Below are 27,258 nucleotides of genomic sequence, written 5' to 3'. Positions count from 1 at the left end.
GAGAGGAATGCTGTCTGGCAAAATGTGCAGGGACTAGACTTCCAACAGGTGCAGTGTTGGGCGGATGAGCAACGGGAGGTGGAGAGGGGTGAATGGAACAAAACAGGAGAAGAGCAGACAAAGATGGGTGGGTGTGTTGGCAGGGGGCAGCACACACAGGAGTGGGAGATGAAAACAGAGAAGAGGTGATAGTATAGAGGGGATGGAAACTGTTGGGTAGAGGGTATGGGGACAGTATTTTGCCATAAGTTGAGGCCGGAATGATTTTGGGAGCAGAGTATGTGTTGTTATTACAACTCCCATCTGCACAGTTGAGAAAAGCTGGTGTTGGGAGGGAGAATCCAGATGGCTTCTTCTCTCTCATATCTACATAAAATTTAATACACCCCATCATAATAATTTGAAAATGTAAGCACAGCTTTTAGCTCTTACCTTTACATCTTCCAGTGACAAAAGTTTTTCCATATCCTATGGACTTTACCCAGCTGTTACAAATATGAGTTCCCTAACTCCTCCTGTAATAATCTTTTTCAGTGCCATTACTTGTATACTATGTGTCTCTCCTAAGAGGCATCAGGTGCATTTTCTCTGGCGTTTATGCATAAATTTGCAATTTTGTTTTTGCATTGTATAGCTGGAGTCGATCTAAATAAATAGTGCTCATCCTGTCTTTCAAGCAATGCCCACTGATGACAGAAAGCATCGGTTTGTTTCCCATTACGAACAAAATAATTTTTAGAACAGAATTTTACGTGCTCATTTGATAAAGTGCTCCCAGATTGGTCTAGAGTGATATTTGGTTCATCAATACGTATTAACAGGCACAGTAAAACTTAAAGAGAAACCAATACTCCAGTAGTGACATACTGCCCTGCCCTATGCTGACTGCAGGCTCCACACTTGCACCACTACTAAGTCACTGCTGAATTGCTGTTACTGTCCCTGCTAATACATATCGATGAAACAAATATTGCACGAGACTAATCTGGGACTGCTCTAAGGAGTGGGCATGTAAAATTCTGCTGTAAAAATAATTTTGTTTGTGATGGGAAACAAACTCTATCCATTGGCAAAGGGCTTCACATGATAGGTGTGTTGAGAACTATGTATTTGGGTTAAGTCTAGTTGTACAACGCAAAAATGAAATTGTAAATATCTACGAACAACACCAGAGATAATGCACCAATATCTTTTAAGAGAGACATCCTGCATTTCTTTATACTACTTAAATATTTGATACCGATCCTGCTCTCTCATACTCTCATTTTCAATGGCTATTTCCTAAGAACCTATTTATTGTTACTAGATTATATTATTTTCTATATTATTAGTGTAGTTATAACCTGTGCACTTAAAAAACAAGCAAAAACATGATATGGGTAATTGTGATGTCATGTATTGGTCATCTTTTTTCCATTTCTGCACACTCATACTTGCTGCATATATTGCATCATAGATTCCCAAATCCTGTTGAGAATACTTGCAAGTTTGCCTTTAATCTTTCTTTAACCTCTTTAATAATTACAGGATACACTACCTTTTCTTCACAACTCTAAAATTCTTCCATTTAACATTAAAGGACTGAATATATCATGAACTATTGCAGTTTTCTAATATTTATGCAAATATTTTATGCTATAGTGCACTCTTGTTCAATTGATGTTGCTAACACATGCATCATACTACAAGGTAAACTATCATCATGGGTACTTTGTGACAAAAAATGTTGTTTGTGTTTATTTCTGTGCTGTTGGAAGTACGTATGCACGTAGTGTAGTACTGTTGTGCTTACTGACTCTTGGTATCTGATTTCTCCTAGAAAAGATATATAAAACTATTGATTTTGTAGAATAGCGAAAAGGGCAGAAAATTCCACTCTTCTCTATCATTGTCATTGATCGTACCAAAATAATAATAATATTATCTTCACAGTAACTGGCACTGTTCATGTTTTACTGAAGAAAATTGTTAAAAGTACATGAAGAACAATAGAAACAGAAATATCCTTCAGAATCTTGTAGCCTATAATTTCTTTTGGACTGAATTGCTTCTTTGTGTAGCACCTGACAACACACATGTTTAAGAGATTCTGTGAATGTGATTGATCAATGGGATATGTAACAAATTACTTGGCAGTTAATTAGATACCTCACAATCTAAATTTGATTTTATTAGAATTATTTTGTGGGCTGTCACCTTAGTTTGTTTTCAGGAATCTGTTAGACATTTAGAACATTGTAGCTTGCTTTCTGGGTGAATATTGGTTTCTTTCTTTTTTTGTAATTTGACTGCTAGAAAATAGGATCTAGCACCATAACTTCACAATTGTAAGTAGTATGACTGTTTCTGATTGCACCAAATGCTCCATTAAGTATGAAATTTAATCTTTTAACATCATTTGATTCAATTTGTTTGTTTAATGGTGGCAGCTTGCTTCCAGTTTTATATTACATGCAATGTTATTTTATCCTTGATTGTTGCACTTGGATATTGATTTCAGAGAATGACAGTTCCTCCACCAGTAACAGTGCCCAGTTCTGTTGCAATGGGTGGACAGACATCTCCAGTTGTGCCTCCTGGTATGGAATTAGCAACTGTACCTCCAGTGAGCATGCCATCAGCACCTCCAAGGATGGTGCAGGCACCAATTTCCATGCCCCCACCTCCAGGCATTGAGGTATTTGGAGAAATTTTAAATATTTTCTATTCAAGAGCTCTTTCTTTCTGTCAAAAAGTGATTAATGCATGCTATTGTTCTAAGTGATGTGTCATGTCCATTATAATTATCCGGACTGTTATGCCGTGGTCGGTTGATGAATTCTGTGGTGATTCCCAACGTTTCGTCTCCGACTGCGGGAGACATCTTCAAGGGGGTCCGTAGCTTGATGGAAGGTCAGTAGCGAGCCAGTGGGTGTGTTGGACCTTCCATCGAGCTACGGACCCCTTGAAGATGTCCCCGCAGTTGGAGGCGAAATGTTGGGAATCACCACAGAATTCATCAACCGACCACGGCTTAACAGCCCGGATAATTATAATGGACATGATATTTCTGGCCGTGAAAGTCTACATTTTAGTGTAAGTGATGTATGTCTATATTCATGTTACACTGTTCAGTCAGCAAAGTAATGTTTTTCATTTGGAAATAAAGTGATATTGGTGATGGAGTCTTTGAAATGGTGACTGTTTCACAGTCAGCACATAATAATCATAAAAAGAGCCAGTCTTAAAATTCACCTTCAATTAATGTTGATTCTATGAAATTATGGTTGCTTCAGTAGGTTTATTGTGTGACTTCTAGGCAACCAAGGAGTTCTCCTACTATTGCAGATAAAATACACTTAAATGTTTTTTACAGTCAATATTGCACATTAAACACCACCTTACACGTTAGTAGATTTCTTAATATCTGTGTCATTTGTAATTACAGAACCATCCTAGGTGATAATGTTCTTACAATAAATGAGATGATTTAATTTCAAGTAAAACCTGAAAAACATTAGTACTGTAGTTAAATTTTCGTGAAATGCTGTTATGAGTGTTTTGTGACATTCAGGGAGTCATACTGTTGGGACTCCAGCCTCATGATGAATGCAGTGTCATATTGCACCATTCAGAGAGAACTGCAGCTGGTCATTTGCTGCAAACAACATGGCCTCCTGACAAAGCAAATGATTCTTCTGGAGGAAAATGCCTGCTCACACACATAAAGACAAATGCACAAGCTGCTACAAACATTTTGTTGGAAATGCTTGGAACATTTGCCCTGTAGTCCCGATTTAGCCCCCAGTGACTTTTCTCTGTTCAGGCCCCTAAAATTTCATTCAGTCGGCTAATATTATGAGCATGATAATGCTGTAGCCGAAGACGTGACATGTTGGCTATGACAACAAGCAAAAGATTTCGTTGGTGCCAGCTGTCGAGGACATGTAAAAGATAAGTGTCTGGATGTACAGCTTGAATAGGTAGGGCAGTGAAATAAATTGTGAAAAGTTATGTGGATTATTATTGTCTCCATCTCATTTTGCAATTTATTTATTGTATAATTCAGTGTTTCGAGGCATAATTGGTGAATTATGAATCACTAGCCATTAAATGCCATCTTTGTTATTGGTATCTCACTACTTGCTCTTCAATAGCTTATTGTTCATGGTTTGTGAGCTCACTTCCTAGGATATTTTTTTCTTTTTAAATTTGACAGCCTATAGGTGTGGGGCCACCAGGCATAGGGCCCCCCGGTGTTGGGCCCCCGGGTGTTGGCCCTCCAGGGGTTGCACCCCCAGGGGTTGCTCCGCCGGGAGTTGGGCCCCTAGGTGTTGGTCCCCCAGGAGTTGGGCCTCCAGGAGTTGATCCTGATGAGGATTCATCTGACAGAAAGTTGCCATCTCTTCTAACTCTGCACGTGGAACCGCCTTCAGAAGTAAAGGAAGTGAAATTGCCAATGGCTTTGGAACAGGCACTTGCATTTAAAACCGAGCGTGCAAAACAAGTAGGAGTGGAACCTGATGAAATGCGTAAGTACTATGTATTGTTCAATAGTTTCCTCTTTAATAAATAAAAGTACTACAATCATTCTGCATGTTCAAAAGAATGATTGTTTTTCTATTTATTCTATCATTTCAAGGAGAAACAGATAGTCATGCACATTTTGTAAATAATTTGTACAAATGTAAGTTTTAGTTGTCATAGCAAGATGGCTGTCAGAGCTTTATGTACAATACAGGTAGCAGTTCAGCTTTGTTATCCTTGGAGTACAGCAAGAGTATTTCCTCAAAATAAATCTTAGCAATAGTAGAGTTATACTATAACTTTTTTATTTTATTTATTTATTTATTTATTTGAAGTTCAGCTCTCATAAATGCAATAGGTTTTTAGTGCTTCGTAGTAATGTGAGAGATATTCAGCAGAGGCAGATTATGACAGCATGCGTTTGATTGTCCAGTAAGAAATAAAATTCTGAATTATGTTGCTTAAAGTGTGGATTCTTTTGAATCAAAGTTATTGTAGGTTTATGCTCTTTGTGCAAAAGATAAGCAGTTATTAGGTATGCCACTCATTAACACCAGAATATAATGTTGGTGTGTAGACATGCTACATATGTGGACTATGTTTTAACCTTAGATTCTAAAGATGTAAGATATACATTCTTCTCTTCCACTTTATTAAGTTGTATTTTCTACATGTGTTTATATTTGTAGTTTGTGAGAGTAATTATTTGGCTTGTTGTAATTACAGTTTACATTTTCAGTGGGCTATAGAAGTTCTTTATCCAGTGACGCATTACTGGTGTGAAGACCCATTTTCAGTGGACTGTAGGAGTTCCTTATTCAGTGAGGCATTACTGGTGTGATATGCTTGTTGATAAACCAAACTCACTAGATCAAATTTTTGCCATATTCTGAATGTTATATATTCGCGAGGGTTGGAACTATAATAGTAAAAACTATTTATTTATGAGGGGCATTCAGTAAGTAATACAACACATTTTCTTTTTTGTGCCCAGTAACTCACGCAATGTTGAAACAAATTGACTTATTTGACTTAATTCCTTTGGCCCCTATGGGGGCGTAGGGCATCCAGGAAAACACGCCATCCGTCTCTGTCTTTGGCCATTTGCCTCAATTCTGCCCAGGTCTTGCCACCTCTTTTTGCTTCCCCTTCCACTGTCCTCTTCCATGTTCTCCTAGGTCTTCTTCTCTTCCATGTTTCCTGGAGACTCCATTCCGATGCTTTTTTCTCAATGGCTCCATCTGGTTTTCTCAATGTGTGGCCCAATCACTCCCACTTTCTCTCTTGTATCTGGTCTTCTATAGGTATCTGGTTTGTTATTCGCCCGATTTCCTCGTTACATATTTTTTCTGACCACCATATATTCATGATGCTACGGAGACATCTATTTATGAGGCTTTGTGTAACTGGAATGTTATCTTTTTATCCATTTTCCAGCTTTCACTGGTGTACAGGAGGACAGCCTTCACATTTATATTAAAAATATAGATTTTTGTTGTGTACCTGATACTTCTATTTTTCCATATTGGATACAATTGTATGAAGGCAGCATTTGCCTTTTTAATGCGGTTTTTCACGTCATCTCCAGCTCCACCATCTTCCGTCACTATACTACCCAGATACAGGAATGAGTTGAGAGTCTTCACCCACTGCTCCCCTGTTAATAGTGGCACCTCCATTTTCCCTGAATTTACTGTCATTTCCTTTGTTTTGCCTATATTTATCTTGAGGCCAACAGTCTATGCTTCTTCTTTCAATGAGTTTAATTTAGCTTACATATCAGTCAGCCTTTGAGCCAATAAAACTGTATCATCTGCAGAATCAAAATCCTCCAGACATTCATGGATCCCCCATTGGATTTCTTATCTCCTCCCTGCTGTGACTCTTCTCCTAACTGAGTCTAGAACAAGTTGAAAAAGTGTTGGTGATAAAATGCAACCGTGCTGGACTCCATTTATTACTTTTATGGGCTCTGTCATATTTCCCTTGTGGAGTATGCAACATTTGTAGCCATCATATAGATATTTCGTGATGTTTAAAATCTTCTGTGGTAACCATACTTCTGAAACACCTTATGTTTCACGGAATCGAAGGCCTTTTGAAAATCAATGAATGCCAGGTACACAGTTGCTTGGATTTCCTTGCTTTGGTCTAAAATGATCCTAAGCGTGTTAATAAGATCAACGCAATTACATTGTGCCCTAAAACCAGCCTCTTCTTTACGCAGTCGATTTTCAAGAGACTCTGTAATTCTGTGTAAAATAGTGTTGGTGAGGCACTGACAACAATGTAATACCAAGCCAGTTGTTACAGTCTGACAGATTTCTCTTTTTTTGGAGCTTTACCACCAAATCATTTTTCCACTCCTTTGGAGATTTCTCTTCAAGCCAAATATGCTTCAGCAAGGGGTGGAGAATTTGATGTTAGCAGAGTAATATACTGGCGGTTTCTGATTGTAACAATTTATTAACACTTTGCCATCCTCAAGTTTCGTAGAAATTGATTCGCTTTGCGCCAGCAACGCTAATTTGGATTACTTGGCTTGTCGCCAGCCATTCTTGACATTATCGGGAGATTAAAAATTGCTAAGTTTTACTAATCTCATCATTAGTTGTCATAAGTTCTCAACCCTGTTCCCCCACTTTCATGAAATTTCGGAAAAATACATACGTAAATAAATACAAAATTAGTTTGGTTCAAATATTTGTTTATTTAAACTTTTTGAAAAGATAATCAATTACAAATTGCACTTTGAAAAGCGGTTGGCATTATCTGGTTTGTTGTTGTTGTCAGAAAAGTTTTAAAATGATAATATTTGTCTGAATCGGTTGCGGGACATGGTTTTGTGAAATATCGGTGTGCTTGCGAACAGATTCGTTGATCAATAATCATGATCCTCGCTTTTTTTGCAGTTCCCATAAAGATAGCAAACCATTTCCTAAGTTTGGGTCCCATAACATTGACAAATTTGGTGTTTTTTTTTTCTTTTTTTTAATCCAGTTTCCTTCTATTGCAGTTTTGGCTGTAGTACTCATTGTTTTTTTTTTTTAATTTAAATCCAGTGCCTTCTTCCCAATCGGCCAAGTTGTCCAGCACATTAGACAAGATGTCTGCGCATTCATCGTAAATAATTGTATCGTCTGCCATAATGAAAGGGCACAAATAAAAAAACTTGTTGATGTGTGTAACTTATTGTTACCTAAACAAAATACCAACAGAATGCAAAAGATACTAAAGTGCTGTCGCCGTCCAGTGAGGGATACTATGCTCACAACACCACTGTGGTGTCGCCGGCCACTGAGCGATACCATGCACATGACACCACTGTGGTGTCATTGGATGTCAGAGTGTTAATACATTACGCAAACTACATAAATTGCACACATAAAGCTGAAAACATGGAATAAAATAAATCATAGCATTTGTAGTTGCCCATAACAACACAACACACACTAGGGAGTCATAGATTGTAAAATCCCCCCCCCCCCCCACCCACTAGAATTATGCCTGCAACACACACACACACACACACACACACAAAAAACTACTTTCTCAGTCCAAAATCTTGCAAGTAGCAGATGATGGCGTGCCTTTGTCAGAGATTTTGTCATTGTATCTGCCAGCATTTGGTCCGAAGGTATGTGGTCCACAGTAATTGGTGCTGACTGTTTTTCCCCTATGAAGTGGTGTCTTGTATCTATATGTTTGGTTCAACTCTTATAGCCGCTAGTCTTAGACAGGTCAATTGCTGCCTTGTCGTCACATAATAGTTTGACACTGTCTTTTTTGGGGTTTGCTGATATTTCATTTCGTAGCCTTTGAAGCCATAGAGTCTCCTGACATGCTGAGGTCAGAGCCATATATTCTGCCTCAGTTGTAGATAAGGCCACTGTTGGCTGTTTCTTACACTGCCAAGATATCACTGCTCCTTGATATTTAAAGAGATATCCAGTTGTTGACTTCCTGTCTTCAGAATCTCTGGCCCAATCTGCATCACAGTAACCTATGTGGCAGTCCTCTGATTTGGAAAACAGAAGTTTCATATCCTTAGTACCTTTTAGATATCTGAAGTTTCTTTTTGACTGCTTGCCAGTGTGGTATGCCTGGATTATTACAAAAATGGCTAACAATTCCTATCGGAAAGGATAGGTCTGGCCTTGTTCCTAATTGAACATACATTAAACTACCTATTACTTCATGATAGGGTATGTTATTCATAGCTTCTTGATCTTGTTCTGTTTTTGGACCCATATCTTGAGTGAGCATCTGATTAGTGTCCAGTGGTGTACATATTGGGTTACACTCTTTCGTATTAAATCTGTTAAGAATTTGTTCTACGTGGTGTGCCTGATCCATCTACAAATAACCTTCCTTGGGGTTACTAGTGGTCCAGATGCCTAAACAGTTTGAAACTTCACCAAGACCTTTCAGCTTAAATTTTTCTCTGAGTTTGCTTTTAAAAGCATCTCTGTCTTGTGAATTGTTATTAAAAATGAATTGTCCACATAAAAAGCAACTGTTTAAAATGTCAGAACCTTGATTTTTGTAATAGACACAAGGTTCAGCTGTTGACCTTTTGAAGTTTAGATTCATAAGTGTACCATCTAATTTCAAGTTCCAGCAGTGACCACCTTGCTTCAATTCATATACTGCCTTTTTTCGTCTTTTTATACCATTATCTTTCACTGTATTTGTAACTGGATCTACTTCTGGAACTTTCGCATAAATCGCTTCATGTAAGTCACCTTGTAAGAAAGCTGTAACAACATCTAAGTGATCAATGTCAAGATCATATTTAGCAGCCATAGCAAATAAATACCTTTGTGAGCTATATCTTACGACTGGTGCATATGTTTCATCATAGTACAGGCCTTCCTTCTGACCACAACCTTTTATCACTAGCCGTGCTTTATAACGTACAAAGAGACCTTTCATATCTTTCTTTCTTTTAAATACCCATTTTTCTTTTAATGGCTTTTTATCTGAAGGTCAATCAGCAGACTCCCACATGTGGTTCTCTGTGAGATTGTAACTCGTCTTGTATTGCCTTCAGTCAGTTTCCAGCATTGTCTGACATCATCTCTTCTTCTAATGTCAAAAGATTGGAGTCAGTTGACTGTTTAGACTGATAAGTTAGAAAGTCAGGCAGTTTCTTTGGCTTTGGGATTCTCGATGACCTTCGTATTTGCTGCAGTTGCTCATTATCATTAATTGGATCGTCTGGACTTGTTTCGTCATTGCTCCTAGTATTCACTGAACTACTACTTGATGTTACACTCTCAGGTTCAGGTTCAGTTTCTTCTAATTCAGTTGTAGTTACTTCATCTTGCTTCATCTCTGTCTGTGGGAGAAACAGTCGACTTGGTTCCTTTGACTCAGTTCCCTCTTTACACTGTTTCGAAGTATCTTCATCAAAAATCACATCTCTTGTTTTTATGATTCTCTGACAGTTAGGTTCAGAAAGTATGTATGCTTTTGAATCTTCACAGTATCCTACCAAAATACACTCAACACTTTTTTGTCCCATTTTTGTCTGTTGGCTCTTGGAATGTGAGCATATTCCTTACTTCCAAATATTCTAAGATGCTTAAGATTCGGCTTCTTGTTTGTCCAAGCTTCCTCTGGGGTCTTGTTCTTTAGTGAATTAGTTGGGGACCTATTAATTAAATAAACTGTAGCGGAGACTGCTTCTGTGCAGAAGTTATTTGGCAAATTTACTTCAGCGAGCGGGCATCTTGCTTTTTCTACTATTGCAAGGTTGTAACACTCACCACTCCATTTTGTTCTAGTGTATATCAGATTATCATTCACATATTCTGTGCCATTATCAGTGCGTAGAGTGCAGATCTTTTTCCAGTTTGCATTTCTAGTAGATTTTTGAAGTCTCATATCAGTTGTGTTACTTGATGTTTATTTCTGAGGAAATATACAAATACTTCTCTGGACTAATCAAGTATTTGGCTCCTCCAACTGATCTAGTTTGCATCGGCCCACACAAATCTCAGTGAACTAGCTCGAGAATTCCTGTGGCTCTTGAGCTAGATCGTGGAAAAGGAAGTATTGTTTGTTTTCCCTCTAAGCAAATTGCACAGGGAGTATTTATGGTTCCCTTATATGAAATTCCACTAGCCAGGCCATTACAAAGTGCATCCATAGCTTCAGAATGCATATGGCCTGGTCTTTTATGCCACAAGTCTGCGCTATTTGCCTGCAGTATAGATTTTGCTTCAGAATTTCAATCGTGGTTGGTCTAGTCAGTGCATTCCGTTTGCTAATGATGCACTAGTAACCATATTTTTGCATGCGTCGTAAATACAACAACCGTGTTTGTCAAATAAAGTCGAATGACCTTTTTCTACTATTTTACTAACAGACAGTAGATTTGTGCTAAGCTGAATCACATATCCTCTACTTTGATTCTAGCTTTCTTATTATCAGTGAGAACATCTACAAGTAAAGATCCTATACCTTTTACGGGTAAGTTTTCATTATTTGCTAGTAAAACTTGTGAGCCTGCCAATGCTTCAACACTACTTCCATTACAAGGATATTTAGAAGTGCGCTGATGCGCCTGAGTCTATGTACCATTCTGTCCGTGTATCTTTAACTGCAGCTGCTGTTGTGAGAAACGTCTGGTAGCTGGCTGTTTTGGCCGAAGTTTTTTCGTTGCTTTTCTTCTTGCTGCGGCAGTTTTTAGCCAGATGCCTGTACTTGTAGCAGTTGTAGCACCTGGGATCCTTTTATAATATTACTTCACTCTTTTTCTTGTTGACTCGCAGAGCAGCATCACTAATCGATTGTTTATTCCAAGCTTCATCGTTTATTTCTTGCAGTAATTTGTTTTTTATGGAGGCTCCTGTGATCGGCACGTTTAAATTTTCTAAGCTCATAACCATAGGCTTATATTCGTCTGGTAATCCTGCAAGCAGAATACACCGAATCCATTCTTCTTTCACTTCAAAATTCAAGCCATTTAATTTTTGTAACGTGGAAATTATCTTCGACACATATTCTTCTGCTGACGAACAATACTCCAGTCCGGTTGACAGTAACGTTTTTAATAACCCTATCCTTCTGAAGAGACCAGAATCTTCATAGACTTGCTTTAGCTTGTCCCACGCTTCTTTTGCTGTAGATGTATCTTCCAAGTGAACATATATCGACGGATGGACGGAGAGTATAATTTTGGCTCTTGCTGCACAAACTTTAGTTGCATCCTGTACTTCACCACTGATGCATCCTCACAATTGTTCAGTTCTAAATATGTTCGCATAGCTAACTGCCAGGTACTGTAGTTTTCTCTTCCCATCAGTTTTTCGATCATAGATAATGAATTGGTATTTACTGGCACCATGATTTTACCGATAACGTCATTCCAAATTACCGCGTGCCGGTGCTAATTTTTCTGAGCCTGTGATCTCTTAATTTTTATTTAGAATATTACGCCGTTTAATAATTCTGGGCCCATAACCTGTTGGCAGAGTAAATAATGGGCAGTTTCTGATAGGAACAATTTATTAATACATTACTACATAAAGCTCAATGTTGTTGTTGTTGTTGTTGTTGTTGTTGTGGTCTTCAGTCCTGAGACTGGTTTGATGCGGCTCTCCATGCTACTCTATCCTGTGCAAGCTTCTTCATCTCCCAGTACCTACTGCAACCTACATCCTTCTGAATCTGCTTAGTGTATTCATCTCTTGGTCTCTCCCTACGATTTTTACCCTCCACGCTGCCCTCCAATACTAAATTGGTGATCCCTTGATGCCTCAGAACATGTCCTACCAACCGATCCCTTCTTCTGGTCAAGTTGTGCCACAAACTTCTCCCCAATCCTATTCAGTACTTCCTCATTAGTTATGTGATCTACCCATCTAATCTTCAGCATTCTTCTGTAGCACCACATTTCGAAAGCTTCTATTCTCTTCTTGTCCAAACTATTTACCGTCCATGTTTCACTTCCATACATGGCTACACTCCATACAAGTACTTTCAGAAATGACTTCCTGACACTTAAATCTATACCTGATGTTAACAAATTTCTCTTCTTCAGAAACGCTTTCCTTGCCATTGCCAGTCGACATTTTTATATCCTCTCTACTTCGACCATCATCAGTTATTTTGCTCCCCAAATAGCATAACTCCTTTACTACTTTAAGTGTCTCATTTCCTAATCTAATACCCTCAACATCACCCGCTCACAAGCTCAATACACGGAATAAAATTCCATCATAGCGTCCATAGTTGCCCATAGCAACACGAAAGATATTCACACACCAGGGAAGCATAGATTCTAAAATCCCACATTCAACTTCCTCTGGAACATCTCTTACCTGTTCCTCTTGGTTGTCTTCAGAGTTTAACAGTTCCTTGAAGTGCTTCTCCCATCTCTGTAGCTGTGCCTGTTGATTTGTAAGCATCACCCCATCCTTGTTCTTATCTGGTCCTTCACATCTTCATTGATTACCGTTGGGTTATATTGTAGAGCTCTTTCATGTTTCCTTGTCTTGCTGCCTCTTCTGCTAACTTTGCTTGCTCATCTATCCATTTCCTTTTATCTCCACATGGCCATATTTTCACTTTTTTGTTCACTTCCGTGTATTCTTTATGTGCTTCACTCTTCTGTGCTCTTGTCTTCCAAAGATTTAACTTAAGTTTTAGTTCTTTCATGTGGCTGATTTCATTCCATGTAGCATCGGAGAGACATTCCTTCCTTTGGTGTGCCTTAAATCCTAAGATTTTTTTCAGCCTGTTTCAGTTCCCTCTCCCCTAAAGTTTTCTGCAGAGAGGACCTGGAATTTGTTTTGTAGTTCAAGGGCAAATGTTTCTTTGATCTGTTAGTCTTTTAACCTTGCCACATCTATTTTCTTGCTCCTGTGATTGAGCTTGGTTCTATTTGCCACTGTCTTCAGTCCTAATTCCTCTAAAACTAGGTGGTGGTCATGTCCAACATCTGCTCCTCTTCTACTTCTGACATCTAACAGTGTGTGTCGAAACTTGCGGCTTATGGCTATGTGGTCTATTTGATTTTCACTAATGTAGTTTGGAGAAACCCACGCTATCTTATGGCTGTTATGATGTGGAAACAATGTGCCTCTAATGACTAGGTCATGTTCAGCACAACAGTTCACCATTTACATTTCTGATCTCCATGCCATGCACGCCCATGATATGTTCAAGCCCTTCATTTTCTGGACCAACTTTTGCGTGCAAGTCAGTCCATTAACAGGGTGTCTACGATCCGGGACAACCGGGAAATCCGGGAAAAACCCGGGAATTTTTTCATCCGGGAGAAAACCGGGAAAAACCTGGGAATTTTTCGGAATTCCGGGAATTTTTCATTGTTTTAGCTTTTAGTTAAATTTTTGTAATTTTGACTGCAGAATTGAATCTCTAGCAAAGAATGTTATTGTATGCTGCTACTGGAGAATGATACTGCTGCAAGAAAATATAAACGAGAGGGAAAAATATAAAACTTTAGTGGCAAAGGAAATGTGCAATTTACAACAACAAAACACCGTGCACGCACAAACGTCTGCAAATAGCAAAACTATGTCAAAGGTCGTAGGGTGCAGACTGTAATTCATTGTAACAATAAACTGCTTGCTATGAGCATGACGTCACAACTGTTCACATTAGGTTCGTTTGACCAATTGCCAGCGGTCTGTTGCGCATGCGCATTTGACTCGCGTATAAGCAGTACTTTCTCCCGCTTCCCGCTACTTGAAGTTTGGCTGTTAGCTGTATCGGTAGTAGCAGCAAGCAGCCAGATGCAAACGAGAAAAAATTTCCTCCCGTGCCCTAGCTGCCAGATTCACTCTTGCACAGAGTTGTTGTGGGGAGGGGGTTAACCTCCACGTGACCCGTGTTTACGTTAAGTGATTTCGCTGCTTCTCTTCGTGTACAGCTCCCACATCAAATGAAAACAAAACAGATATCAGGTGAATTAAAATACATTCACATAATTACGGAGGGCAAAAATATATTATTAATTTCAGTTTTCTGATTTTATTTTATTTTCAAGTTTATAGCAGTCAAACATTAATCGCCTTGCAGAACAGTGAAGTTATTTTTGCAAGTTTGCTAAAGAAATTTGGCTTTATTAATCTTTCCGCTGAGGCAGTAATTTTATTTGAAACGAAGTGTTTCATTCTACAGTATTGCCTAGTTCCAACTGTTCGCTGAATTTCAAGTGCACGTTATCATCTTCTGCCATACATGGCATTATGCCATAATAAAGAACCAAAAATGAGATTGCAGAGTACTGGTACTCCAAGAAAATTTACATCCCAAAAACCACACTGAAAAGCTTAATATCAGATGGGACCTACTTCATTGTGAATCTGGAAAAAGCCAGTTTGCACTCAAGCCGAATTATGCATTTTAGTATAGTTTACGAAATTCCGATGCTCTTTGGAGTACCCTCTGATGACCTGTTTCTTTTATGGTGTAATGTAAGCTCTGTCAGTGCTTTATACACACGAACATGCGGGCTTCCTACACCAATACAGTTGCACACGCACAATAATGCCTGTTTTTCTGGCGCTTTCTGGCAACTGGTAAATCGAACCTATTTCTACCAGTCTCTGGATAGTATTGCGAACGGTGGTTAGAATAGCGTTACTTTCAAAGTAAATTTCTGAATTATGTTACGTGTGAGAAAGTGGGATGGATATCTAAATCACAGAGCGTTTGTAACTGAACAGTTTGAGGACCAGCCACTTATAAGAATTTCGAACCGAGACATTTATGTCAGAATTTTAAATTTACTGGCACATTTGTGTGATGTATCTTAAAGTGTAACACACACACAAAAAAATCAATATTACATGTGAAAACTTAGCTTCTGTTGTAGCATGTTAATCTTAGAGACCAAAATTATATGTGAAAGCTTAGCTTTTCTTGTAGATATACGATACTGTGTACATTAATGTAAACCGTTAACTTTTCCTCTTGCGTGTTCGCGCTATGTAACCAGTGATCTTGCTATTGGCTGACTATAACACGTGTCCTATGCTCTGAATAGCTGCTGTCATCGGCTGGCGAGATCTCGTGGCTTGAGATATGACTCGCTTACAAAAGGACATCGCAACCTCGGTTTCAACGCTCCGGAAACTAATGCGCTGTTTGGTGCAATTCGAATTTATACTTTCGTAATACGAAAATATGCAGCGTATATGTTGCTGCAAATCAAAGGTCTTTCCAAAACTTCTCTGCCCTGTCTTTTCTTTTTTTTCCCGGGAAGTTCTGCGCGATTGTATAAAACGTTAACCATTCAAAGGATTGATAAGTTTTACAGTTCCGAGGGAAAATCTACGGAAAACCCACTGTCACTTAGCACAGAAAAAGTGTATTTTCGCCCGGGAAAAAGCATATTTTTTAAACGGAATATCCGGGAATAATCCGGGAATTTTTTTCCTTGTCCCCGTATACACCCTGATTAAGCTCTGTATAAAATGCATCTTTTAATTCTCCTTTAGCTATTTCTATAGGTGCATAGCATTGAATTACCGTGACATATCACACGTTTCTTTTGAAGTGTGTGGTTTTTATCCATTCTGAGACTGGTTTGCACTCCAGTACACTCTTCTTGCTGCTTTTAGATAGTAAGAGCCCTACCTCATTCCTGTGCATCGCGTTCTCACCTGTCTGACACACATACAGCAGCACTCCACCATTTTGGGTTTGGAATCCCTCAGATTCTGACCACCTTATTTCGCTTAGTCCGAATATATCTAGTTGGTAGCTCTCCATCTGTTTTTCTACCTGTCTTAGCCTTCCTGCCTCTCTCAACATCCTTACATTCCAAAAACCAGTACAGGTTTTCCTTTTCAAGCGAAAAGTCATATCCTTAAGATCCATCTGGCTGTTGATCCTTTTAGTTTCTGTGATGTGTGTTTTTTGGTAGTGCGGGTTATCAGCCCACAACCCCCAAGTGTCCTGGTGGGGCTGCCATCTCATGGCCTGGACACCTGCCATGGTTTTACGTCAGGGCCTTACGCCTTAGATAGTTTGTCTTCACCACGACTACAGAACGCTATCTGTCCCTTCGCAGCAAGGCCTATGTGCATCACCGCTGTCCTGGTTTCCAAGGATCTTCTGCTGTCCACATTAGGAGTCTGTGCGTGCTGCCACATAATCACAGAGAGGAAAAGGAAAGGAAGGGAGAGTAGGGGATGGGATAGGACAGGACAGCACAGGACACTAGATGGGACGTTGTGAGACACCCTTTGTCTGGATTCTCTATAGAGACCTGTCCGGCTTGGGAGGCCCTGCCAGCAGTTAGACTACCACCAGTGTAGCCCTCCACTTCATTGGATCAACAACCCAGGATACACACAGTGCTGGTGACCACTTCTTAGAAGAGTACACTTTTGAAATGTGTCTGTTGTGTATAAGTTGTAAATAAATAATTACCACTACTAATGTTCTGAGCCTCATATATGTATGTCTACAATTAAGTCTAAATCTATACTGCACGAGCCACCTTTGTGTACCACTGTCACTTCCCCCCTTTCCTTTCCCAGTCATGAATATATCATGGGAAGAACAATTGCTGTTAAGCCTCTGAGTGAGTGGATTTGAATGTCCAATTTTATCTTCGTGGTCTTTTCATGAGTTATACGTAGTAGGAGGCAATATATGAGGGTCATTCAATAATTAGAGAGACAAATTGATCTGGGGAAAAAAACTGTTAGTAAGATAAGTTTGGTACTTTTATGCCTTTAATTTGGTATCACTGGGATAAGCACTGATCAGCTGATGTATCAACATCGTTTTGTTTATAGCCTCAAAAATACGTTTCAACATTAGTTGAACAACTTTCTGTTATTCGTTTTTTACTTGCTGAAGGTGAGAAACCAGTGAATATATACTTTAGAATGCCTAAAGTTTATGGTGATGGTTGTATGAATCATGCAAATTTTTACAGGTGGCTAGAGCAGTTCAGAAATGGCCACAACTCGGTGACTGATGAACACTGTTCTGTCTGACCAGTTGCAGTTTCAACTCCCTCACTTTGAAAGTCGAATGGATGACATTACTTGTGGCGACCGCTGTGTGACTGTGGAAATGATACTTGATAAGGCTCAAGTTAGAACTACTACTGTTCATAACATTATCTGTAACAAGCTGAAGTACCGCAAAACCTGAGCAAGATGGGTCCCGAAGGAGATGACGCAGCTACATAAGGAAACAAGGTTTAGAGTGTGCACAGAGCTAAAGGAACATTATGAAAGAGAAGGCGAGCTCTTCCTCAACAGAATTTTAACTTGTGATGAAACTTGGGTTCACTGTTATGAGCCAGAATCAAAAAGACAAAGTACGGAGTCGAAGGACACCAACTCACCTGTCAAAGAAAAAATACAAAACCCAAGCATCAACAGTAAGTCACTTTGATGGTGTTTTGGGATGCTGAAGGTCCAGTTTTTTGTGATGATCTCAAAGAGCAGTGTACAATGAACAGGCAGTATTACTTGGATTTGCATGTAAACGAGGTGAAGCCAACCAGTAGAGAAAGTGGAGAGGTGCAATTCTCCAGCAAGACAATGCACATCCTCATATTGCTCAACTAACCCATGAAACCATCGACAAAGTGGGCTGGGAAGTACTGTCTCATCCCCCTTACAGTCCTGATTTAGCACCTAGTGATTTCCATTTGTTTGATGCACTGAAGGAGGCATTACTTGGGAAGAAGTTCCAGGACAGCGAGGACATGAAAAAGTTTGTGGGAAATTGCTTCAAACATAAATAGTTCTTTGCAGCCACAATAAAAACACTTGTAGCCCATTGGAACAAGTACATAAATGTTCAAGGGGATTATGTTGAAAAGTAAAAAAAGTATTGTTTTGTAAAAATAAACACTTTTTCTCCAGACCTATTTGTCTCTTTATTTACTGAATGACCCTCGTATTTGTTGACTCTTCTAAAAGCTTACAATCTTAGAACTTTAACAGTGAAACACATTATGATATAGAATGCTTCTCTTGCAGTGTCTCCCACCGGTGATGGTTGATCATCTCTGTGACGCATTTGTGCTTACTGAATGAAACTGTAATGAAACGTGTCACTGTTCTTTGTATCTTCTCGAGCTCCGTATCAATCCTATCTGATACAGGTCCCACACTGACTAGAAATATCAAAGTATTGGTCAAATGAGTATTTTGTAAGCTACTTCCTTTGTTGATGGACTACATGTTCCGAAGACTGTTCTGATGAACCTCAGTCTAGCATGTCCCTCACTTGTGATTAATTTTATATGGTCATTTCATATGAAATCACTCCGTACAGATTCTACTAGGTATTTAAAAAAAAAAAAAAAACCTGCTTCCAGTGATTGTTCTGCAATTGTGTAACTATACAATAAAGGGTCTTTCTCTCTATGTGTTTGCAGTACATAACATTTATTTAAGTTGAAGTCAGTTGCCAGTCCCTGCACCAACCATCAATCTTCTGCAGGTCAGCCTGCATTTTGCTACAATTTTCTATCATCACGATTTCTCTTTATTCAACAGCATCAACCAGTAAAAGCCACATGGAACTTCCAACATTATCGACTAGGTCATTTATATATATTGCGAAAAAGTGTTGGTCCTGTAACACTCCTCTGGGGCACGCCCGAAGTGACTTTTATGTCTAAAGACTTCTCTTCATTCGGAGTGATATGTAGTGTTCTGTTTGCTAGAAACTTTTCAGTCCAACCACACAGTTGGGCTGATGTTTTGTACATTGGCATTTTGTTTATAAGGCTGCAGTGTGGTGAGCTGAGTTTCACAAAACCATTGTTTTCAGAACCCACATGTCCCAAAATTCTACAGCCAACCGTTACCAGAATTAGAGGGGTATAGTTTTGTACATCTGTTGAATGACCTGTCTAGGAAACAGGAATGACCTGTACTTTTTTCCAATCATAAGGAACACTTTGGTCCTCCAAATACCTGCGGTATGCTACTGGTATCCTTTCAAGTCCAGTGGCCTTCCTTCTGTTGAGCTGTTTCAGTTGCTTTTCTGTCCTACAATCATTTATTTCGATATCAGCCATTTTGTCATTTGTGTGATGATTTAAAAGAGGCACTACAGTGTGATATTCCCCTGTGAAACAGTTTTGGAAAAATGTGTTTAGGAATTTGGCGTTTTCTGTGTCGTCCTCTGTTTCGCAGCGTTTATGCTCAAGGAGTGTCTCGACAGTTGGTTCCAATCTGTTTACTGATTTAACATATGACCAAAACCTCTTAGGAGTTTCTATCAAATTGGTAGACAGAATTTTTCTTTCAAATTCATTGAACACCTTAACACATGGGTCTCATTATGCTAATTTTGGCTTCATTAAACTTTAATGTGTCTTTGAGGCTTTGACTACATTTAAATTTGCAGTGAAACACTCTTTGCTTTCGTGAAAGTTTTTGAACGTGACTGTTGAACAACAGTGGGTCTTTTCCAACATTCACAACTTTGCTTTGCACATACCTATCTAAAGCATGTTGTACAGTGATCTTGAACTTTGTCCATCGAGACTCAAAGTTGCTAGTGCCGAAGATGAAATTTTCAAGCTGACCACTCGGGTAATCTGTTTCTTATCACTTTTGCTGAGCAGGAAGATCTTCCTGTGTTTCTTTGTATTCCTATTTACAGCTGTATTCATTGATGCTGTAGTGGCCTTGTGATCACTGGTTGACTGTTCTACTCCAAGTTGAAAAAGTTTGGGTCCATTCGTCACTAGCTGGTCTAAGATATTATCTTCACGAGTCAGTTATCTGACATATATCTATGAAATTTTTGGATAAAGCGCTTAGAACTATTTCACATGATCTTTTATCTCTCTCACCCACTGTAATCACTTGAGTCTCCCAGTCTATAGCTGGTAAGTTAAAAATCTCCATTTAAAACTACAACATGGCCAAGAAATTTACATGCAATATTCTCAAAGTTTGCTCTCAACTGTTCTGCCACTAGTACTGCTTAGAGGGGTGGTCTCTAAAAGCATTCGATGTCCATGCCTTGATTCTCCTGTAACACTTGTCCTTGCCCAAATTATTTTGCAGGAGAATCTGTACTCAACTGCTACCCTGGAACCTGGTACTAATAGCAGGTTGGCTATCTAATGGCCTTCAGGGGCAACAAGTTTGATTTTTAAGTACTTTGAGTAATTATTGATCAAATTTAGCAATTTAAAATGCTGTCATAATATACTCATTAAGAGATATAATCTTATGTTGAAAGTTTAATGCATTAAACTAAGTATTACAGTTAAAAATTGTATGTTTGTCTTAAGGCAATGTAACTGACGGTGCACAAATAAATTGACTAAATTCATCCAGTATTTAAGAATGAGAGCACTTAGTAACTCCCAGTAAACTTTACACATAGTTTCAAACTTTTACAAAACTTCATTTCACTGAGACTACTCCCTCCCTCACACACACAATGATGAAAGGAAGAAATATTGTTGCTTACTGTATTTTCACTCTTCATGCAGTCAAACTTTAGCATCAGGCGTGGAGTTTAATTTACTACTTCTTTACTGTCAACTATATTTGCAACACAATTTGCAGACAATATCCACATACACCACTGTATGTACCTGAAAAATTATATCTCTGTATGATGCATAGTTCAGGAGATATGTCATGAAGACTGAGATGCATGAAAAACTAGCTTTCGTTTAAAATGGAGCCCAAATTACCCAGACTATGGTCATCCAGTGCTGCGTAATAAGAGCACTTACCATCTTCCAGTTAACTTTAACAATAATTTCAAATCTTTACTAAAACTTTTCTCACTTATGTGCTGAACGCCAGTTATTTAAAACACATAAACTCATTTATAAGATAATCAGTAGTTTGAAGCTATTTTATGCAGGAGAGTTCAATTCTTTAAAGAATTGGGTGTTTACTGGTGAACAGTAAGCACTCATCAAGAATGAGGTCATGATCCCTCACATAAAATACTACATGTTGCAACCTTTTGAGGAAAATTTTGAGTTCCACACTTGAGTGTTGTTCAGTGAGTGAGTGACAGATTACAAATCCAATGGTCCAGGATTGAATTCAAGGATTTATTTCTGTCATTCATCACATCTTTTCAGCTGTAGCAATGATTTGTTTCAATGTATACAGAACAGTACATTAACAGTGAATGACAGTTGATGATTGACATGATGAACAAACTACATCATGTTGCCATATTCAGGGTAGAGAGGCACAAATCACGGGCAAAGGATTCCATTGTGTTCACATACAAATGAAGTTTCTTCATAGTGACCAGATGTATTTGTGTTGAAGCTATGATGTGAAATTTATGTGAGCAATCAAACAAAATATTTTTAACATAGATCAATGAAAATAATCAATTTTTGAAGATACATGTAATTGGACAGATAAAAAATCTACTCACGAAGTGGCAGTGGGAGAACATGTATAAAAATGGTATTACGTATGCAAACTTTTGGAGCCATTGTCCCCTTCTGGCAGAAGGGTTGAAGGAGAAGGAAAAGGGGAGAAGAAGGAAAAGGACTGGTGAGGTTTAGGGAAAGGGGTAGAGGTCAGAAAAGTCACCCAGAACCCCAGGTCACGGGAGACTTACTGAACGGGGTGAGATCCTTCTGATCCTATCTGGTATGTCTCCGTTGATTCCGGGTTCTGGGTGACTTTTCTGAACTCTACCACTTCTCCTAAATCTCACCAGTCATTTTCCTTCACACTTCTTCTTTCTCCTTCAACCCTTCTGCCAGAATAATGAGTCACAGGCTCTGAAAGCTTGCATACATAATACTTTTTTTATATATGTGTTCTCCTGCTGCTGCTTGATGAGTAGAATTTTTATCTATCGAATTACATTGTGTTTTCAAGGTAGATGGATGGATTTGTGATTCTAACATTTCATTATGTTGACTCTGTTTTAATTTTGAAACGTTTTGCAAATGCATAACTATATTTCTCTCATTATTTTAACCACCATTGTTTTGCTATAGAGGAGCAAGAAGTTCCTGAGCCACCACCTGCGCCAGTCATCAGCACCCCAGGCCTGAGAAATGTGTATGAAGGAGAAGAGGAAGATGAGGAGGAAGAAGAAGAAGAAGAGGAGGAGGAGGAGGAAGAAGAGGAAGAACAAGAACAGGAGAAAAAAATCAAGCCCAAAACTGTAGCCTCTGAACCTCCTGCACAGCAGGTTCAGCAGCCTCAGGCAGAACGACAAAGCAAGAACAAAAGGAAAAAGAAACGAAAGAAAAGAGCAAGACATAGGCAACAGGAACAGCAAAAGCAGAAGGCAGAGGCAAAGAAGCAGCCAGATAAGGAGACTGGTGAAAAAGAGCCTGACGTGGAAATAGAGTGAGTAACTATTTTCTTATTCATCATAGAGGGAAAACAGAAAGAAGATGTAAAATCTGTTCACCTTTATTGCAATGAGAACTATACAAATTGTGTTTCAGAAAGACATAATTAATTACTGTTGAAAAATTGGTAATGGAAACTTCCGGTGGTTTGTAGATTTGAGCATGTTGTGCTCAGGATGTGTGCCATTGGGTGGCCAACTCTGCTCGTGGTACATTCATTCGAGTGGACAGCTGGTTGGTGGTAATCCCCATGTAAAATACTGTGCAGAAATAGCAGCAGACTCAGTAAATGGACATGATCGCTTTCCCAGGTGTCACTGCCTCTGATGGGATAGGATAAACCTATAAGGGGACTGGAGTGGATGTATTGTGTGAATGTATCAGATGTTGCACAGAGGGATGACCAATTTGGCAAAAGGGTGGGAGCACATGTGGCATAGTGGTGGACTAGGATATGGTGTAGATCACATGGGCAATATAACACCTCTTTGGGAGGGGTAGGAAAAATTTTGGGTTGAATGTTCATTTCCAGGTATGACGATAATTAGTTAAAAAGTCTGATGAAGGATACGGTTCAGTTATTACATTCCAGTATGATACTGGGTGATGGAAAGTGGTTATCCTTTGCAGTTGGTTGTTGGGATTGGGTGGAAGATTAGGGATGTGTGAGATTAGAGCATGGGAAGTTTGTCTGCGCACTAGGTGAAGGGGATAGTGACTGCCTGTGAAGGCCTTAATGAGACCTTCAGAATATGGATCAAGGATATTCTCGTTGTTGCAGATGAGCCATCCAGGGTGGTCAGGCTATAAGGGAGCAATTTTTTAGTGTGGAAAGGGTGACAGCTATCAAAATGAAGATACTGTTGATAGTCATTAGGCTTTTAATGGACAGATGTATTGATGGAACAATCAATAATGTGTAAGTCAACTTCCAGGAAGGTGTATGTTGGGCTGAGGAAGACCAGCTGAAATGAACTAGAGAAGAGATGAGGTCATGATGGAATGATGATAGTGTGTCTTGGCCTTGTGTCTGGAACATGAAGATATAATCAATGAACCTGAACTAGGAAAGGGTTTGGGTGGCTAGGAAGGGTTTCCTCTACATGACCCATAAGTAGGATGGGATAGGGCACTGTCATGTAGGTGCCAATGGCTATGCGATGTATTTGTTTGTATTTCTTCCCTTCAAAAGAGAAGCAGTTGTGCGAGAGCATGTAATTACTTAATGTGTAATGAATGAGGTGGTGAGTTTGAAATCAGAATATTGGGGGAGGTAGTATTTGAAAAAGATAAAACTAAGAGCATGACAGGTTAATGGTGTATTTCTGGGTCTACAGCCAAGTTGACGTTTCCATTTTATAGCTGGGTCAGTTGTCAAAGTATAGTGCATTAAATGGAAACCACAACACGCCTGTACACCCAGAAGTATACCGTTAATCAATCATGCTGAGAGAATCTGGAGGAAGCATTTCATATCTCTAATACAGGAGACTGGACTGTAAGCAGTTGGTTCGGAGGCACTGGTCAAAGAGAATGAAGATTCAGCAGGACAGTAATCAGCTACTATGTAGTATTCAGGATTATTGGGTTAATGAATATCGAAAGTGTGTGGAAGGTGAGTGTGTGGGCCATTCATTGAGATGAGGAGGGAGATGAATATGGGGGAGAATAGTCTGGGATGGAACTAAGGATTTGACTGGCAATGTGAGGTTATATTGGACCTCTGGGATGGGGCTACTATGATTAGGCTTGTGCGTGCAGGACTCGCACAGTGCCTTCCGTCAGGTGATCACTGCAGATCATTGTGATAATGATGGAGCAATTTTCTGCAGGAAGGATGACTAAATAAGGATTTGGCCTGCAGATGCAGATGACTGTTCTGTCTTCTATCAAAAGGTTTGTGGTCCTGAGAAGGGACCTTAGGAGGGAAAGTGAGACCAAGTTGCAGGTAAGGAATTCCTGGAAGATAGGAGAGCAGTTTGATGGGTGAGGGGGTGGGGGTCATGGTTGGATAGTGGTACAAACTGGAAGAGTCGAGATTCTCTGATGGGGCTAGGTTGGCTTTGGTTGATAGTATTAGTAGTAAAAAGTGTACTACTACAGTGAATCAGGAGAATATGAGCAGGTCTTTGAAGAGTCCAACGTGGTTAATCATGATTGAACTTGGGTGTGGATCTTAAGGTGAAGCCTGTCAGTGGAACTGATCCATCCCATCAGAGACAGAGCCATCTGTGAAAGCAGTCGCGTCATATACCAAATCTGCTGCAATTTCTGCATAGCATTTTCCAGCTGTTCAGCCAAATGAAAGACCATCCTCTATCTGTGGCAGAGACTGGAGTTGCCCACCCTGTTGCAAAACACACTCCTGACCATAAAATGTTTGATTTTGATGGCTGATTCACAACCTGTGCTGCCTGAATCCTTCCCTCCAGTGCCAGCTTTTTTTGAACTACACAGGTGAGAGTAGTTCTTGCAACACATCCTTTGTTCCCATAATTTTCCTAGTATTAAACTCCGCTAGCCCCCAGCTCCAAACCCAGCTTCACTCTGTCTGAGCACCTGATGTCACTCATCTCGCAACCACCCATTGTTCCCCACAGTCTCCCTGCACTGGCAAAACTTTTCCAGTTATGGACAGCCATACATGCAGCATGGCTCAATATTTCTGCAGGGGTTTCCGTGCCATGTTGAGTTGCCACACTATGCTGGCCCAAAGGAGGCCTGACACAATATTAGGAGATATCCCATGACTTTTGTAACCTCAGGGTACACACGTGATCATCTCTAGTGACAATAACTACAAACAGAACATAGCTGGCAGTGCAAGATGGAATATCCTTTCTGGATTAATCAGTGAGATTCTTATTAGGTTATTAGAGTTTTCTAAGGTTTTTAAGGTTTTGTTAAAAGAAGAAAAAAAGGTAAGTCATTAGTTTGTGTTGAGAAGTCAATAACATGAAAGCCAAACAGACATGTTCACACCATGCAAGTGTCAGTACTCATAAGAAGGCATTGGGAAAAATTGTAATTTATGGCCAATGTCAGTTTTATTTTTTTCGAATTTTAATGGTAATTTTCAGTGTTATTTACTGCTGGCTAGTTTATCTTTTCATTTATATATTTTTGTACTATTTAACTAAAATGTTACATTAAAAATGAAACTGTACCTAACATTTACATGATATTTGTTACGCCATGCATATCATATTTGTTAACGTTACACTGACTTGAGAAGGAGAAAGGAAACATTTATATTATACTTCACAATTAAGAAAACAATTTTAAGACATGTAAATTTTCAGCCAAACACTGCAGACTTTTTCTTTTTTTAATGACTGTTGTCTTGATTTCTAGATTATTTTCCCAGAGATCGTACCACCAATCTGTCAGTACTTCGCTGTAGTTAGAGAAAAGCTGCACACTGTCTGCATTGGAACACTGGATCCAAATGACATTCAGTGCCAAAACTGCAAACTGCTGGTTATCGACTCCTGATGCACACACAAATTAGATTATGTCAACATTATCTGATTCAATGGACATTCGCTTTTCAGCAAAATTCTGAAGAGATTTACACCCCTTCAGAGTAGCCGCACTACTGTGACCAGACTGCAGTATCCTTGCCATGTGTGCAATAATGGGGGTCAAGCTTATTTCCCTTGGGGTAAAATGTGAATCTGTGACTTAAAAGATGGGTTCATTTAGACCTGTGGCCATGAGAGCTGACAACCTTGTCTGAAAATGCAATCCAGTGGGCGTCAATCCCTCCTCAGTTTCTCCATGAAGCACTTACTTTTTTATGTACTTTTAAAAAATTGTATTTGTTCATCAACAAAAATTCCTTCTTCAACCTGTTTGAAATTAGTGTCAAGTGGGATATGTCAAAGACTCTTAAGAAGACAGCAATATTAGTTAACTCATTCTTTCGAAAACGTGACCTTCACAAAAATCCATTTCACTTCCTCATCCTACTGGGAATCTACATACTCTTGCGTGCATTAGACAACTCCCATGTGTTGTCACTGTGGAAAAATACAACCATTTCTTCAAAATATTCTGCTATGTAAGTGGCTGTGGGTCATGAGTTCCAGTGTGTAAAAACTTGATGAGGAAAAAAATGTGCATTCCTTTCCTTCAGAAACTGCAAATAAAAATGTTTCCTCTTCCTGGTGTTCAAAAGTTCACTTTATAAATGGCTTTTCATAGTGTTTGACTTGCTAAGTTCTTTAAAAACAGTTGGCAGTCAGATTCAGTTTGTGAGTCCAGCACTGAACTGGATTAAAAGATCATGTACAATTTTCTTCGAAGAATCAACACATTTGTTCACGTATCTAACACTATCAATCACTATGGCCTCTATATTATCATGTTGTGTATTGTATTTCTAAAGAGCCCGTAAAACTGCACAAGTACATCATGTTGAG

The 27,258-nt window shown here is 39.1% G+C and overlaps 1 protein-coding gene across 2 annotated transcripts in view; it reads left to right on the top strand.

Moving 5' to 3' along the window:
- LOC126175512 (splicing factor 3B subunit 2) overlaps nt 1-27,258 on the top strand; it is a 119,101-nt gene that overhangs the window by 18,148 nt on the left and 73,695 nt on the right. For both annotated transcript variants that reach the window (XM_049922340.1, XM_049922346.1), the window contains 3 exons: nt 2,501-2,677; nt 4,199-4,511; nt 22,472-22,829. In XM_049922340.1, the coding sequence (XP_049778297.1) occupies nt 2,501-2,677; nt 4,199-4,511; nt 22,472-22,829 (848 nt within the window). The remainder of the gene's footprint in view (nt 1-2,500; nt 2,678-4,198; nt 4,512-22,471; nt 22,830-27,258) is intronic.

Source organism: Schistocerca cancellata, chromosome 1, assembly GCF_023864275.1.
Source record: "Schistocerca cancellata isolate TAMUIC-IGC-003103 chromosome 1, iqSchCanc2.1, whole genome shotgun sequence".
NCBI classification, from domain to species: domain Eukaryota; kingdom Metazoa; phylum Arthropoda; class Insecta; order Orthoptera; family Acrididae; genus Schistocerca; species Schistocerca cancellata.
Note: the sequence above shows the minus strand (reverse complement) of the source record. Positions and strands in the feature narration are given on the sequence as shown.